Source organism: Rattus rattus, chromosome 6, assembly GCF_011064425.1.
Source record: "Rattus rattus isolate New Zealand chromosome 6, Rrattus_CSIRO_v1, whole genome shotgun sequence".
NCBI lineage: Eukaryota > Metazoa > Chordata > Mammalia > Rodentia > Muridae > Rattus > Rattus rattus.
The window spans coordinates 9,016,688-9,029,402 of NC_046159.1; the positions used below are offsets into that span (position 1 = coordinate 9,016,688).

Below are 12,715 nucleotides of genomic sequence, written 5' to 3' on the forward strand. Positions count from 1 at the left end.
GTAACTGCTGGCTAAGGAGACACTACAACACACCTGGATCAGCATTGTTATGGAGACATAAACAGTAACTCACTCATCATCTATGATGCGTTGATACATGCTAGCTACTACTGTATCTTTCTCTAATGTATATGGCCATTTTTGCCTGCATGTATGCAGTGCCTTTGGAGGCCAGAAGAGGGCGTCAGATCTCCTGAAACAGGAGTCCTAGACCATTGTGAGCATCCCTGTGGGTGCTGAGAATCAAGCCCAAGTGCTCTTAATCATGGAGTCATCTCAAACCCCACATTTCCATGTGTGGTTTAATTAATTTATTACTTTTTGGTCACAGATTTCATTGTACAGCCTAGGACTGGCCTGAACTCATGATTTACATGCTTCCACCTCTCAGGTGCTAAAACTATAGGGGTGCGCTATCGCAGCTGGCTCCAGCTTTTAGAATTGTAAATTCAACAAAAGCAGATAGAAATTGGTTAAAAATGAGAAACATATAAATAATACTCTATTAAAAAATTCCTAGAAGCTTTACTGAAAGATAAATTTACTTAGATTTCAATTATTTTAAGCACAGGTGTAAGAGTTAAAATCCATTCTGTTTTTCTCTCAACTTAGTACTGTATTGGGTGTACATGATGCATGTGAGTACAAGTGACTCTCCTCCTCCTCCTCCTCCTCCTCCTCCTCCTCCTCTTCATCTTCCTCCTCTTCCTCTTCTTCCTCTTCCTCCTCCTCCTCCTCCTCCTCCTCCTCCTCTCATCATCATCATCATCATCAGACCAGGCTGTCCTGAAACTTGGAGATCTGCCTTCCTTGTCTCCCAAGTGCTGGGATTAAAAGTATGTGCCAGGGGTTGGGGATTTAGCTCAGTGGTAGAGTGCTTGCCTAGCAAGCGCAAGGCCCTGGGTTCGGTCCCCAGCTCCGAAAAAAAGAAAAGAAAAAAAAAAAAAGTATGTGCCACCATACAGGGTTCTGTATTATTATCAGTGTATATATTCACATGATACATGTGTGGGAACACATGCTACTGTGTGCATGTGCAAAGGTCAAAAGACAATACTTTCCCCCATGAAGACTCAGTTCAGGCCACCAGTTTTTTGAGACAAATACTTTACCCCGTTTGAACATTCACTCACCCTGGCCTTGAATGCTTGACTGTTTCTCCTCCACCATCTAAGTGCTGGGATCAGATACCCTAAGGACTAGCGCTATGGCTCTCTTGGTGGCTTGGCACTTGCCTAGTGTACACAGGCCCTGGATATGATCTCCAGCACAGTCGCCACCCACAGAAAACCTAGAACTTATTTTATTTCCATGCTCGGGGAACTGGATGAGAATCTTGGTTTTAAAAGCAATAGTATAAACAGAGCTAGCATCGATGGCACAGCTTTAATCCTAGTACTCAGGAGGCAGAGGCAGGCGGATCTCTGTCTCAAGGTCAGCCTGGTCTACAGAGTGAGTTCCAGGACAGTCAGGGCTGCACAGAGAAACTCTGTCTTGGGGAAGGTCCAAGTATCTTATAAAGGCTCAATTCAGTGTTTTATTCAACATGCCAAAGACTACTAAAATGTACACCAAGGTAGTGTGCTCAATGCCATGGGGCTTGATTGCTAAGTGGGACACACACACACACACACACACACACACACACGTACATGCACACGCACACGCACACACTACAAAGATGGGGGACCCTTTAGATGTGCAAGTCAGCAGTTATATAAAGTATGACCCTAGCTATCATTAACTGGAAACAACATGTAATTCCATTATAACCTCCACATGATAGGAACTTTGAAGAAGTGCTTCCCCGACACTTGGGAGGGAGGCAGGTGTTATTTGCATGTTCACGGCCAGCATGATGTGCATACTGAGTTCCAGGACATGGAGGATTACAGAGACCCTCCGCGCTGATGCAAAAGCACACTTACTCAACCTTTATTTGTAGTTTGAGAAATGTTTTTCTCTCATCAGGTCTATTTCCTTTTGAGACAGGGTTTGTGATGCAGCCCAGGTTGGCTTTGAGCTTGAGACTCTTCTATGCAGGAATGCTTGAATTTTAAGTGTATACCTTGGGCTGGAGAGAGCTCGCTCAGAGGGTAAAGATGCTGTGTACGATCCCTGGCACCCATGTAGAGAAAGGGAAGAGCTGACTCCTTGAAAGTTGCCCTCTTGCCTCTCGCTCGCATGTGCACAGGCACGCACACACGCACACACGCACACACTCTTGCACCAACAGGTCTAGTAGACTAATCCTCATCATAATGAGGAATAAAAACATGACCTGTTATCTCAACCAGGGAAGAAAATAAACAACTCTAGGATCAATTTTAGTTTGTACCACAGTATGAAAGGAAAGGCACAACTCATCCCAAAGTAGCTACATTTAGAAATTATTTAAATTTTCTGGAATTATTAATAATAAAGTAATTGGAATTAACCAAAAAATACTAACAAAAATAAACTCATTAGAATTTCTTATTGTTTATTTATTTACTTCCCAAATACCAATACAATATAAAAACACAATGAATTATATTCTATGATTTGGGATCTTTGAAAAACAAAACAAGGGGTTGGGGATTTAGCTCAGAGGTAGAGCGCTTGCCTAGGAAGCGCAAGGCCCTGGGTTCGATCCCCAGCTCCGAAAAAAAGAACCAAAAAAAAAAAAGAAAAACAAAACAAAACCAAGCTCTTCCATGAAGCACATAAATCTATACAGTTTTCAGGTAATAAAAAGATGTACTCACCGGAAATTAAAGGTAATTCTGTAAGAAGAAAGAACATTCAGTTTGAATGTGAGGATTCTAGAGTCACCCCAGAGCACTGACAGTAAGAATGAGGCGAGGAGGAGGGCGAGGAGGAGGAGGAGGAGGAGGAGGAGGAGGAAGAGGAGGAGGAGGGAGGAACAGAAGTACAGGTGGGGTGGTCAGCTGACACAGCACCCAGGCTAGGGCAGAGAGAGCATGCACAATGAATGGTATTTGAAGGCAGGAGTGAAACCAAGGTGGGAGGCACTGCTGCTTCCCCAGGGCTGTACCTTTTCACAGGTTCTGTCTGCACCAGAGCAGCATCTAACATGGCCTTCATCCATAGCTCCATTTCCTTGCCTGTATCAGTGCAGAAATAATAGGTCCGCATGTTTGGGTGGGCTGCCTGAGTGAAAACAACAGCATCACTTTCCATGAACTGCGCTTCTGAAAAAGAAAGGGAAAAGTCCATCCTTGTCTCACCATTACTATGAAGTTTCTAAGGAAGTACATTTGTCCTTTACATACCATATAGGCATGACTTAGAGTCGATATTCTGACCTCAGCAGGGCACAACATTAGTTATCCTCTTAATGGTTCAACTGCATACACCTCAAAGGTACAAACCATATGCTCTAAGTACCTTTGCAGGTCTGCCCCACTCACTCAGCTCTAACCACTCTGATTTGGTGCGACCAATAGTTCTCACTCAAAGACAGTATTTCTAGCCAGGCACAGCACTTGGGAGGCCGAGGCATTAGTCTGAGGCCAGCCTAGACTACTTGGTAAATTCTAGAACATGATCCAGAGTGGAGACCCAGTAAAACAATGCAGAAGCAGGGTGTGCTTTAGCGCAATAACAACAAGACTGAAAAGCCTCAGCCAGCATTCTCCCCCAATGGGGCAATGCCTTTAGTTTTCAAAAGCAGATGTGATTTATGCCTGTCACAGATGCCATACGGACACCTAGGAATAAATGAGTCTAGTGGCATTGCCTTCTAGCTTTTCTTTTCAGGTTTCCAAGTTAACATGCAAACACCTGCAGTTTGCGAGGATGGAAAGGACTGGGGCAGTGTTCTCTTTATCAGAGCCTGCTACTGTGCGGGGAGCATTGCACCTCCACAATAGATAGAGAAAACAGGTTGTGGAGTGGGGGGCTGACGCCAGGAATGAGCAGTCTGTTTCCATCTAAAAGTCCTGTGGTGGTTTCCCATTAGACACCCAGAGACTTGGCCGAATAAGCAAAGGCTGCTGCAGCCTAAGAGAGGTGAGGAGAGTGTGAAGCAGGGCTTGGCCAAGCTCTGCACTAGAGCTCGCCATCTGGAATCATACCCTCCATGCCAAGACCCAGTGATCTGCTTCCTCCCCAGTGTCAGATTAGCTTAGTGTCTTTAGAACACGCATAGTCCTCGGCCCCTGCTCTCTCTGTACTGCCCCAGCTAACACAGCTCCAGTGATGTCAGAGACAACTGTGGACACGGCCTAGACAAAGGTCAAGTCCTCTGCTGCTAGATGATGATCAGTCCCTGGACCTGGAAAAATGGTTGAAGAACACTGCCCATATCTGTGATCAGTGGAAGGAAGTGGGCTGGTGGCAAGAAGATCCTGTGCCTGCCCTGAGACAACTCAACAAAGCAACTCACATAGCCACTCCTGCTCATCAGTCAGAAAGGATTGCAAGCTGGTACAACCACTCTGGAAATCAGTCTGGGGGTTCCTCAGACAATTGGACATAGTGCTATCTGAGGACCCAGCTAAAACACTCCTGGGCATATGCCCAAAAGATGCTCCCACATACAACGATACATGCTCCACTATGTTCATAGCAGCGTTATTTATAATAGCGAGAAGCTGCAAAGAACCCAGATGCCGGTCAACAGAAGAATGGATACAGAAAATGTGATACATCTACACAATGGAGTACTACTCAGCTATCAAAAACAATGACTTTATGAAATTCACAGGCAAATGGAGGGAACTGGAAAATATCATCCTGAGTGAGGTAACCCAATCACAGAAAAACACACATGGTATGCACTCACTGATAAGTGGATATTAGTCCAAAAGCTCAAATTACCCAAGATAAAATACACAGACCATATGAAGCTCAAGAAGGAGGATGACCAAAGTGTGGATGCTTCAATCCTTCTTAAAAGGGGGAACAAAAATATTCATAGGAGGGGATATGGAGACAAAGTTTGGAGCAGAGACTGAAGGAATGGCCATCCAGAGCCTGCCCCACCTGGGGGATCCGTTCCATATACAGATGCCAAACCCAGACAATATTGCTAATGCTAAGAAGTGCATGCTGACGGGAGCCTGATATAGCTGTCTCCTGAGAGGCTCTGCCAGAGCATGACAAATACAGAGGTGTATGCTAGCAGCCAACTATTGAACTGAGAACGAGGTCCCCATTAGAGGAGTTAGAGAAAGGATTGAAGGAGCTGAAGGGGTTTGCAACCCCATAAGAACACCACCAACCAACCAGAGCTCCCAGGGACTAAACTACTACCCAAAGTCTACACATGGACAGACCCATGGCTCTAGCTGCATATGTAGCAGAAGATGGCCTTGTTGGGCACCAATGGGAGGAGAAGCCCTTTGTCCTGCCAAGGCTGGATACCCAACCCCAGCATCCCAGTGCAGGGGAATGTCAGGGCAGGGAGGTGGGAAGGGGTGGGTGGATGGGTGGGGGAACACCCTTATAGAAGAAGGGGGAGGGGGTATGAGATAGGGGTTTATGGACGGGAAACCGGAATTTGAAATGTTAAATAGAGAAAATATCCAATTTAAAAAAAAGCATGAATTTCCTACTTACCATGCCAATAGGAGTAGACTCGACATCAAGAAATGCAGCCATACAGAGTCAGAATTTAGGAGAAATACCACAAAAGAAAGGTTGAAACTGTGATTACTATTATTATAGGCAAAAGACATGACAAATCAAATTAATATCACAGAAAAACCATACTAAGTGCACAGTGCCCACTTTCATTGCTACTTTAACACTGCAGATTTTCAAAATTTTTTCTTTAACTGACTTCTCTTTTAGCTTCAAGGTTAAAAATAATGCAGCATATTTATTAGCAAAAGGCACACCCTAGGGAGGGGATCTGAGCGTTATATAGCTGAGACTCTCTTTGAGGCTGTCCTAAAAAGTCTGTGACATATCAGAGAGCTGTCTCTTCCCACACCCTTCCCATACACTTCAGCTGTCAAAATCCAAATAATAACTGAGAACAGAGATCACTAAGACATCTAGCCAGAGCCATCCATGATGGAGAACATGTTAGCACACGCTTCCTAAAAGGACGGTATTCTCTGGCATGGCAGTAACATCACTAACCCAGATCTTCATCTTTAAATTTTATTTTGTGTGCATGAGTGTTTTGCCTGTGTGTGTGTCTGTGACAGAAGAGGGCATTAGATTCTTTAGGACCAGAGTTACAGACAGCTGTGAGTCACATGTGGCACCGTAAATTAAACCCAGGTTCTCTAGAAGAGCAGTCAGTGCCTTAACCACTGAACCATCTCTCCAGCACCACCAATACACTTTAAATGTACACATCCCTACTAGAAGTTCTTACAATAGTTTATCAGTCAAGATTTACTTCTCAAAGCTTCAAACAGTGCATTGCACTTCCTTACCTTAAAAGCGTATTTGCGATTGATGTGGTCCTCAGCAGTAAGCATGGCTATCTGAAAACTGGGCAGCAGGATGCTTCCCAAAATACCCTCCTCCTTCTCATCTAGAAGAGAAGTTAGTGTTGGTCAGACTCTGTCCTTGGGGAATTTTTGCCACTTGCCCCATGTTCCACACTCCATGCTCTACTTGTTCACAGTGCTCCCTGTCCTCCTGGACTGGCAAGCTCCATGAGGAGATTAGATATGTCCACATAACAAGCATCCAGCTATGCCATGCGAACTGTACAACCTCAGAGCTCTGAAGCTCTACCCCTGTCCTTACTAGATGCTGGATCCACAGTGAAACCGAGGGCTTGAATGACCTCCAAAGCAAGCACATAAACTACACTGAGGAAGAGGACCCAACAGTCATCCTTTCGTAGCCTTGGCTGTCTGTCCTGGAACTCACCCTGTAGATCAGGCTGCCTCAAACTCAGAGTTCCGCCCGCCTCTGCCTCCTGAGCACTGGGATTAAACCCACGCACCACCACTGCCTGGCTTTACGGGAAGTTTACACATTTCTAGGCGGAAGCACTTGCTGCATGAGCTGAGCTCAATTCCAGGACCCAGGAGGTGGAAGGAGAAGCGAATCTGAGTAGTGTCCGCACATCTGCTGTGATGTCCGCATGTCTATCCCCACATCACACACACAGGTCATCAATAAACAAAAACACACCTTTCAGACGCAAAACCATTACAAAGAGCTAGTATTCCTTTTGCTATAAATTATTATTATGAAATTTTCATTTTAGAACATTTTCTTGTTTCATTTTATACTCTACAGACTGTCAACTAATGTACTGGGAAAGGAGGGTACTACTCCTCAAGGGCAGGAAACTCACTGAGGCAAAGTCCACAGTGAGCCCAGCACCAACTAAGACAGCACCACTGCTCCTGGCCAATGTCTAGAGACAAAATGAAAACTTATAGGTTTGGTAAACTCTGACTTAGCAGTACTCCTTAAGCAGTACTTGGGCGGCGAACTGATGAGAACAATTCTTGTAACTCTATAGAAGGTTAAGACACATTTATCACCTTGGTAGGTCACCACAGAACCTTGCCATACATGTTTTTTAATCCAAACGTAAATTTAAAATCTGCAAACAGAGAGGGGACTTTTGGGTAGAATGCAGTACTAGAAGCTGCCTGCATTTGATCCCATCGAGAAAAGTCATCTCAGACAGAATAGACATCCATCGAGAAAGAAAGAGGAAAAGCTTGGATAATTCACAGCAGAGAAGAAAACTGCCCCAGCTCTAGCTGGGAGCATGAAGTAGACGCCTCACCCAGAAGCAGTGTGTTAGCTGCTCCTGAGTGGTCTCAAGAGTAGCTGTGGAATAAGCAGATTCCCAAGTAAAATCAAAAGAAATAACCAAAGCACAGGATTGCACATCGTAACTCAGACACAGGAGCAAGTGAGAAAAGCAAGATCTTCCAAGAGATCACAACAGCACACCCAAACCAAGACAGTGACACAGGTAAATGCTGAGCAAAATTCATGTCTGACTTCAAAGATAATACAAGTAAATAAATACATTCATTCTAGGCCTTAGGGAGGACAATCAGTGATACAGAGGAAAAAAGTGAGGGACATGCAAGGAAAATAAGGAAACTTGAGATTTTAAGAAGTAGTAGCAGTATTAGGAAGCGCCCTCACCTTGGCCAAGCAGGAGAAGGAACCATGGGGGATGAGGACAGGAGCTACTAGAGTCAAGCATGGCTACTGAGAGCTAATGAATGGCGTGAACACATGCCCAGACACCTCAGACACACTCAGGAGGCCGAGACGGCTTAGCAAATGTGTGCTTTCACACTACTTCACCGGCATGTCTGTCTCCATGCGAGGCCATTTACAGAGCCTCCTCTAGGATCTCTTCTACATGACTGGCTTCAGGGCTCAGGTCTCATGGCGCACAGTCTGTTTCATAAGTCCCATAGGCTCCAGGCTCACTGCTTTGCATCTGAGTGTCGAGTTTCTCTGCTTCATGTGCTGAAGAAACCATCAATTTCTTCAGACTGTCCTCTTAGTGTCCTCTCCAAAACTTAATTGACTATATTTGTTCAGTTTGATTTCTTGGCTCTAAATTTTGTTCCAATGTTCTGTTTTTATGCCAGTACACTGCTATTTTGATTACTATAACTTTCTGATATAAATTTAAATAAAAATGCTTTTGCTAAAAATTGAGGTAGGAGTTGAGGAAAAAAGACAACAACAACAACAACACAAAAACAAAAAGCAAATAGAGAACCTAACTATAGCAGAAAACTCCTGAAACCTAGAGAAAGAAATGGACTTCAGACAAAAGCAGAATTTAGTTTCAGATAGACATCACCAGAGAAAAACTTTTCTATGGCTTATTAATAGCTAAAATGTTAAAAACACAAAGTAAAGGGAAAGCAACGAAACCAACTCTGTTATAAATCCAAGCTCATGAGGGCACCATCAACTTTCTGACAGCAGTCCTAACCGCCAGGAAATCCAAGCTCATGAGGGCACCATCAGCTTTCTGACAGCAGTCCTAACCGCCAGGAAAGCACAAAACATACACCTGTGAAAGTTAGACTACCGTGTGCTACAAAGCTATTGTCTACAACATGCGGAACATGGTGGGTTCAATCAGCCCTACTCTGGCTCCAGGGGGGTCTGACAACCTCTTCTGACCTCTGTGGGCAACAGGCATGCACATGACACATGCGTGAGCAAGCAAAACATTCATACCCACAAAATAAATAACTGAATGGAAAGTAAGAACATTCCAAGTGCTATGTCACAACAAGCACACGCTAAGACGTCCCATTGTCGACCAGTAAGCCTGCAGTAAAGATATGCGGAAATACTACATACAGATGGAGAAGGAGTCTTAACCCATGAACAAAGGAAAGAATGCATTTCCTGAGAGGAATAAATGAACAATAAACCTAGGAATGAATCTGTAATATCTAACAGTCAACCACCAACCTCCTGTACCAACTGGAGAAAGGAAAGAAGAAACAACTGGAGCGAGGGAAACCCACTGCCTGTTGTCTCTAGACGGAGAGACAGAGATGGAGGTCAATCTAGTGAGCAAATGAAGTTGAAAATAAGATAGTACAGCTCCTTTGACACCTGATAAAGAAGGAGTTCAAATAAAAATCAAAAGAGAAAAAGAAAGCCAATTCCATAGAACCAAGAAGACCTAACCGGGCCAGAGAGAGACCCTCAGTAGTTAGGAGCACGTGCAATGCTTGGAGAGGGGCAGGTTTGGTTTCCAGCACCCACTCGTGGCAGCTGACAACGGGCTGTAACTTCAGTTTCATGGGGTCTGATGCCCTCTTCTTCCTTCCTTGGGCACCAGGCCTGCATCTGGTATACATGTAAGCAACCTTCACATACACAAAAGTATGTGCATCTTAAAAAAACACAACAAAATACATACGTATAAAATGTTGGGTCTGCAAATACTGACAATCATAGAAGGTCTCAGGTCCCAGCACAGTGACAGTGGGTAATTTATTGTCATGCACCAGCTCATATTGTATAACTCATATATGCAAAAAGCCATAAATTCTTAACACGTTGGCAATCTAATCTGTAGAGAGCGGCGTGGCGAAACAAAGATGGCGCCGACATCCAGCCTTGTCTGGATATAAACGACTTACTGCGCATGTGCAGGCTTGTCTCCTTGCTAGGGCTCCCTCTAGTGGTGAACAGCGGTACTGCACATGTGCGGTTTATGCACCAGGTGTCAGTTGACCGTTAATATGCTAATGAGGTGATTCATTCTCCGCCAATCCCTGGAGGACAAGTAGTGGGGTGATCCAAGCCCCACCAATCCCTGAGAGATAATTAGCATACTGTTGTCTATATAAGCCGAGCGATTTTGCTGCTCGGGGTCCCTGTTCAAGAGAGCTGTAACACTAAGAGAGCTGTAACACTAAGAAGAGCTGTAACACTAAGAAGAGCTGTAACACAGTAAAGGCTTGTTCGCAGAAGAATCCTGTTGCCGCGCGTCGTTCTTGCTGGCGGGACATTGGGCGCGCGACACTAATCCCTCTCCCATTCTTATTCAAGCCACCATGTGGGTGCTGGGAGTTGAACCCAGGTCCTCTAGAAGAGCAGTCAGTGGTCCTAACCATTCAGCCATCTCTCCAGGCCCAATGACTCTAATTCTTAAGCAATAATTTCCAGTCAGGTTTTAAAGGACAGACTGTCCTAGAGTGAGCCGTGTATCAGTAAACCTCCTTTCTCCCACAGGTGCCACATAGAGAATTTGCTAGACTTTCATTAATTAGCTCAACATGGTAAGCACGAGCCTGCCACAGTCCAAGAATGTGAGGCTGGCCTAGGCACCACCATGAGAGCTTGTTCTAGTATTTCCTAATAATAAGAAAAGCCAGAAAGGCTTATTTACCCAGTAGCCCCTGCATCTCTTCAGTGCTGATAGCAAGAGCCTGGTATGTATCTTTCACATGATCTTTCCATGTTTTAAGGACACAATGATCATTGATTTTTCAGTACTCAGGCAAGGAAAGAAGTACAAATTCAAGGCCGGCCTGGACTAAGCCAGAGTGTCTCAAAAACAAAACAAAATAAAAATAACCCAAATATATATGATTGTATCACACACACACACACACGCACGCACGCACGCACGCACGCACGCACGCACGCACGCACGCACGCACGCACACACACACACACACATTTATATTTGTAATTCGCGTTTTTCATCTTCCAACCCATTATAACAAACAGCTCCTGACATTACACTCACTTGTATAAAGTTATATCTATGGGCAATCTATAAACTCACAGCTAGATCTGACAAACTTAACATATAAAACCTTAACTGAAAGTGACAACCATGTTATAATCCTAGACACTACAAGGCTGAGGCAGGCTCTCTGTACAGAGAGATACGCCATCTCTAAGAAGATGCAGTCCACCAAGGACTCTGTCGGGCGCTGTATTCAAAGACCACGCAAGGGAGTGAGGATTCCCAAGCTCTTCATACAACGCAGACCAGAGCACAGAAGCAGACCAGGCGTGCTAGTCCACACCGCTAACACCAGTACTTGAAAGGTAAAAGCAGGCAGATCTCTGTGAATTTAAAGCCAGCCTGATCTACACTGTGAGTTCCAGGCCAGGGCAAGCCTGTAAGACCTTGTCTCCAGTCTGCCTGAAGCCCTCTCTTGTCTTAAGCAATACTCAAAGAATTCTGAGCCTTGGCTCAGCAAAGGGAGGTTTTCCTGGTGTCCCTTGCTCACTGTGAACAGTAACAGCACTAACGTCTTTCCTCTCAGGACACGCCCCGTGCTCAGCAGCTATGAGTATGGCAGCCAGGCACTCGATGCACTCACCTCTGTAGTAAAAAAGGCAAAGGTCAGAAAGCACAAACCAGCGCTTCTTCCACAGCTTCATGCCGGTGCTGTCCTGCATTGGGCACAGATTTAAGATACAGTTGGTATCACTTACGGTCTGCCTGTGACACAGCCCAAGTCAAAGACCATCAAAGTTCTCTTTCATACTTGCACAGCCAACGACCACAGCACACAGTTTCACAGGCCAGAGAGGCTGAATGTTCCCACCACAGAGAGATGGACTTCTGAACATGTACAACACAGCTCCTGATTTCATCATAATGCTTATACAACATATGAAAAGGTCACATGGTTCTTCATAAATAAATGAAACTGCTATATGCTGATGATTAAACAAAGTTTAAAATAAAAGTTCTAGGGACTCCTGTTAATTAAGGTGGTCCCAAGTAGACTGTTCCCTGATGAGTCATATCAAAAAAGAAACAGGATGAAGCAATTTTACCTTGTCTTTTGAGCAGGAGCTTGTGAGGAAGAGAATAACGGAAGCATGCAATGGTGCACTCATTCTGCTAGGCAGACTTAATGCGCTCGTCGCTGACAAGAAGCACAGCGCATGCACTGAGAGATTTGAAATGTAAGAAGGTACAGTGCACGTGAGGAGAAACCACACACACACAGTGGACAAAGACTCCTGCCATCTGCACTTAGGGCACTCATCCTGAAGAGGCTGCCTCCCTCTGCCTAACGATAAGTATCAACTTCATGAAACTACCAGCTTCAGACAAGATCACACTCATAATAAAATTACTTTCCCAGTCAGCAAGCAAGACTGCTAGAGAAAGCTGGATGCCCTCAAGATGCCAGCCTCGTTTAGATGTCTACATTAATACTTCTTTCTTTCTATCTTTTTTCTATCTTTCCACTTAATCTAACAGTGACCTTAAAATGATAGAGATGAAATGTGGGTAGAAAAAAAAAGTCCT

At 44.6% G+C, this 12,715-nt stretch overlaps 1 protein-coding gene across 6 annotated transcripts in view; it reads right to left on the bottom strand.

The window, feature by feature from the left end:
- Plekha5 (pleckstrin homology domain containing A5) overlaps positions 1 to 12,715 on the bottom strand; it is a 179,960-nt gene that overhangs the window by 61,879 nt on the left and 105,366 nt on the right. For all 6 annotated transcript variants that reach the window (XR_004388254.1, XR_004388253.1, XM_032905496.1 and 3 more), the window contains exons 7-10: positions 11,772 to 11,844; positions 6,396 to 6,496; positions 3,038 to 3,153; positions 2,748 to 2,765 (exon numbers count right to left, since the gene is read on the bottom strand). Coding sequence is in view for 4 of the 6 variants with exons in the window: in XM_032905496.1 (XP_032761387.1) it covers positions 2,748 to 2,765; positions 3,038 to 3,153; positions 6,396 to 6,496; positions 11,772 to 11,844 (308 nt within the window). In the remaining 2 variants the exon portion in view is untranslated. The remainder of the gene's footprint in view (positions 1 to 2,747; positions 2,766 to 3,037; positions 3,154 to 6,395; positions 6,497 to 11,771; positions 11,845 to 12,715) is intronic.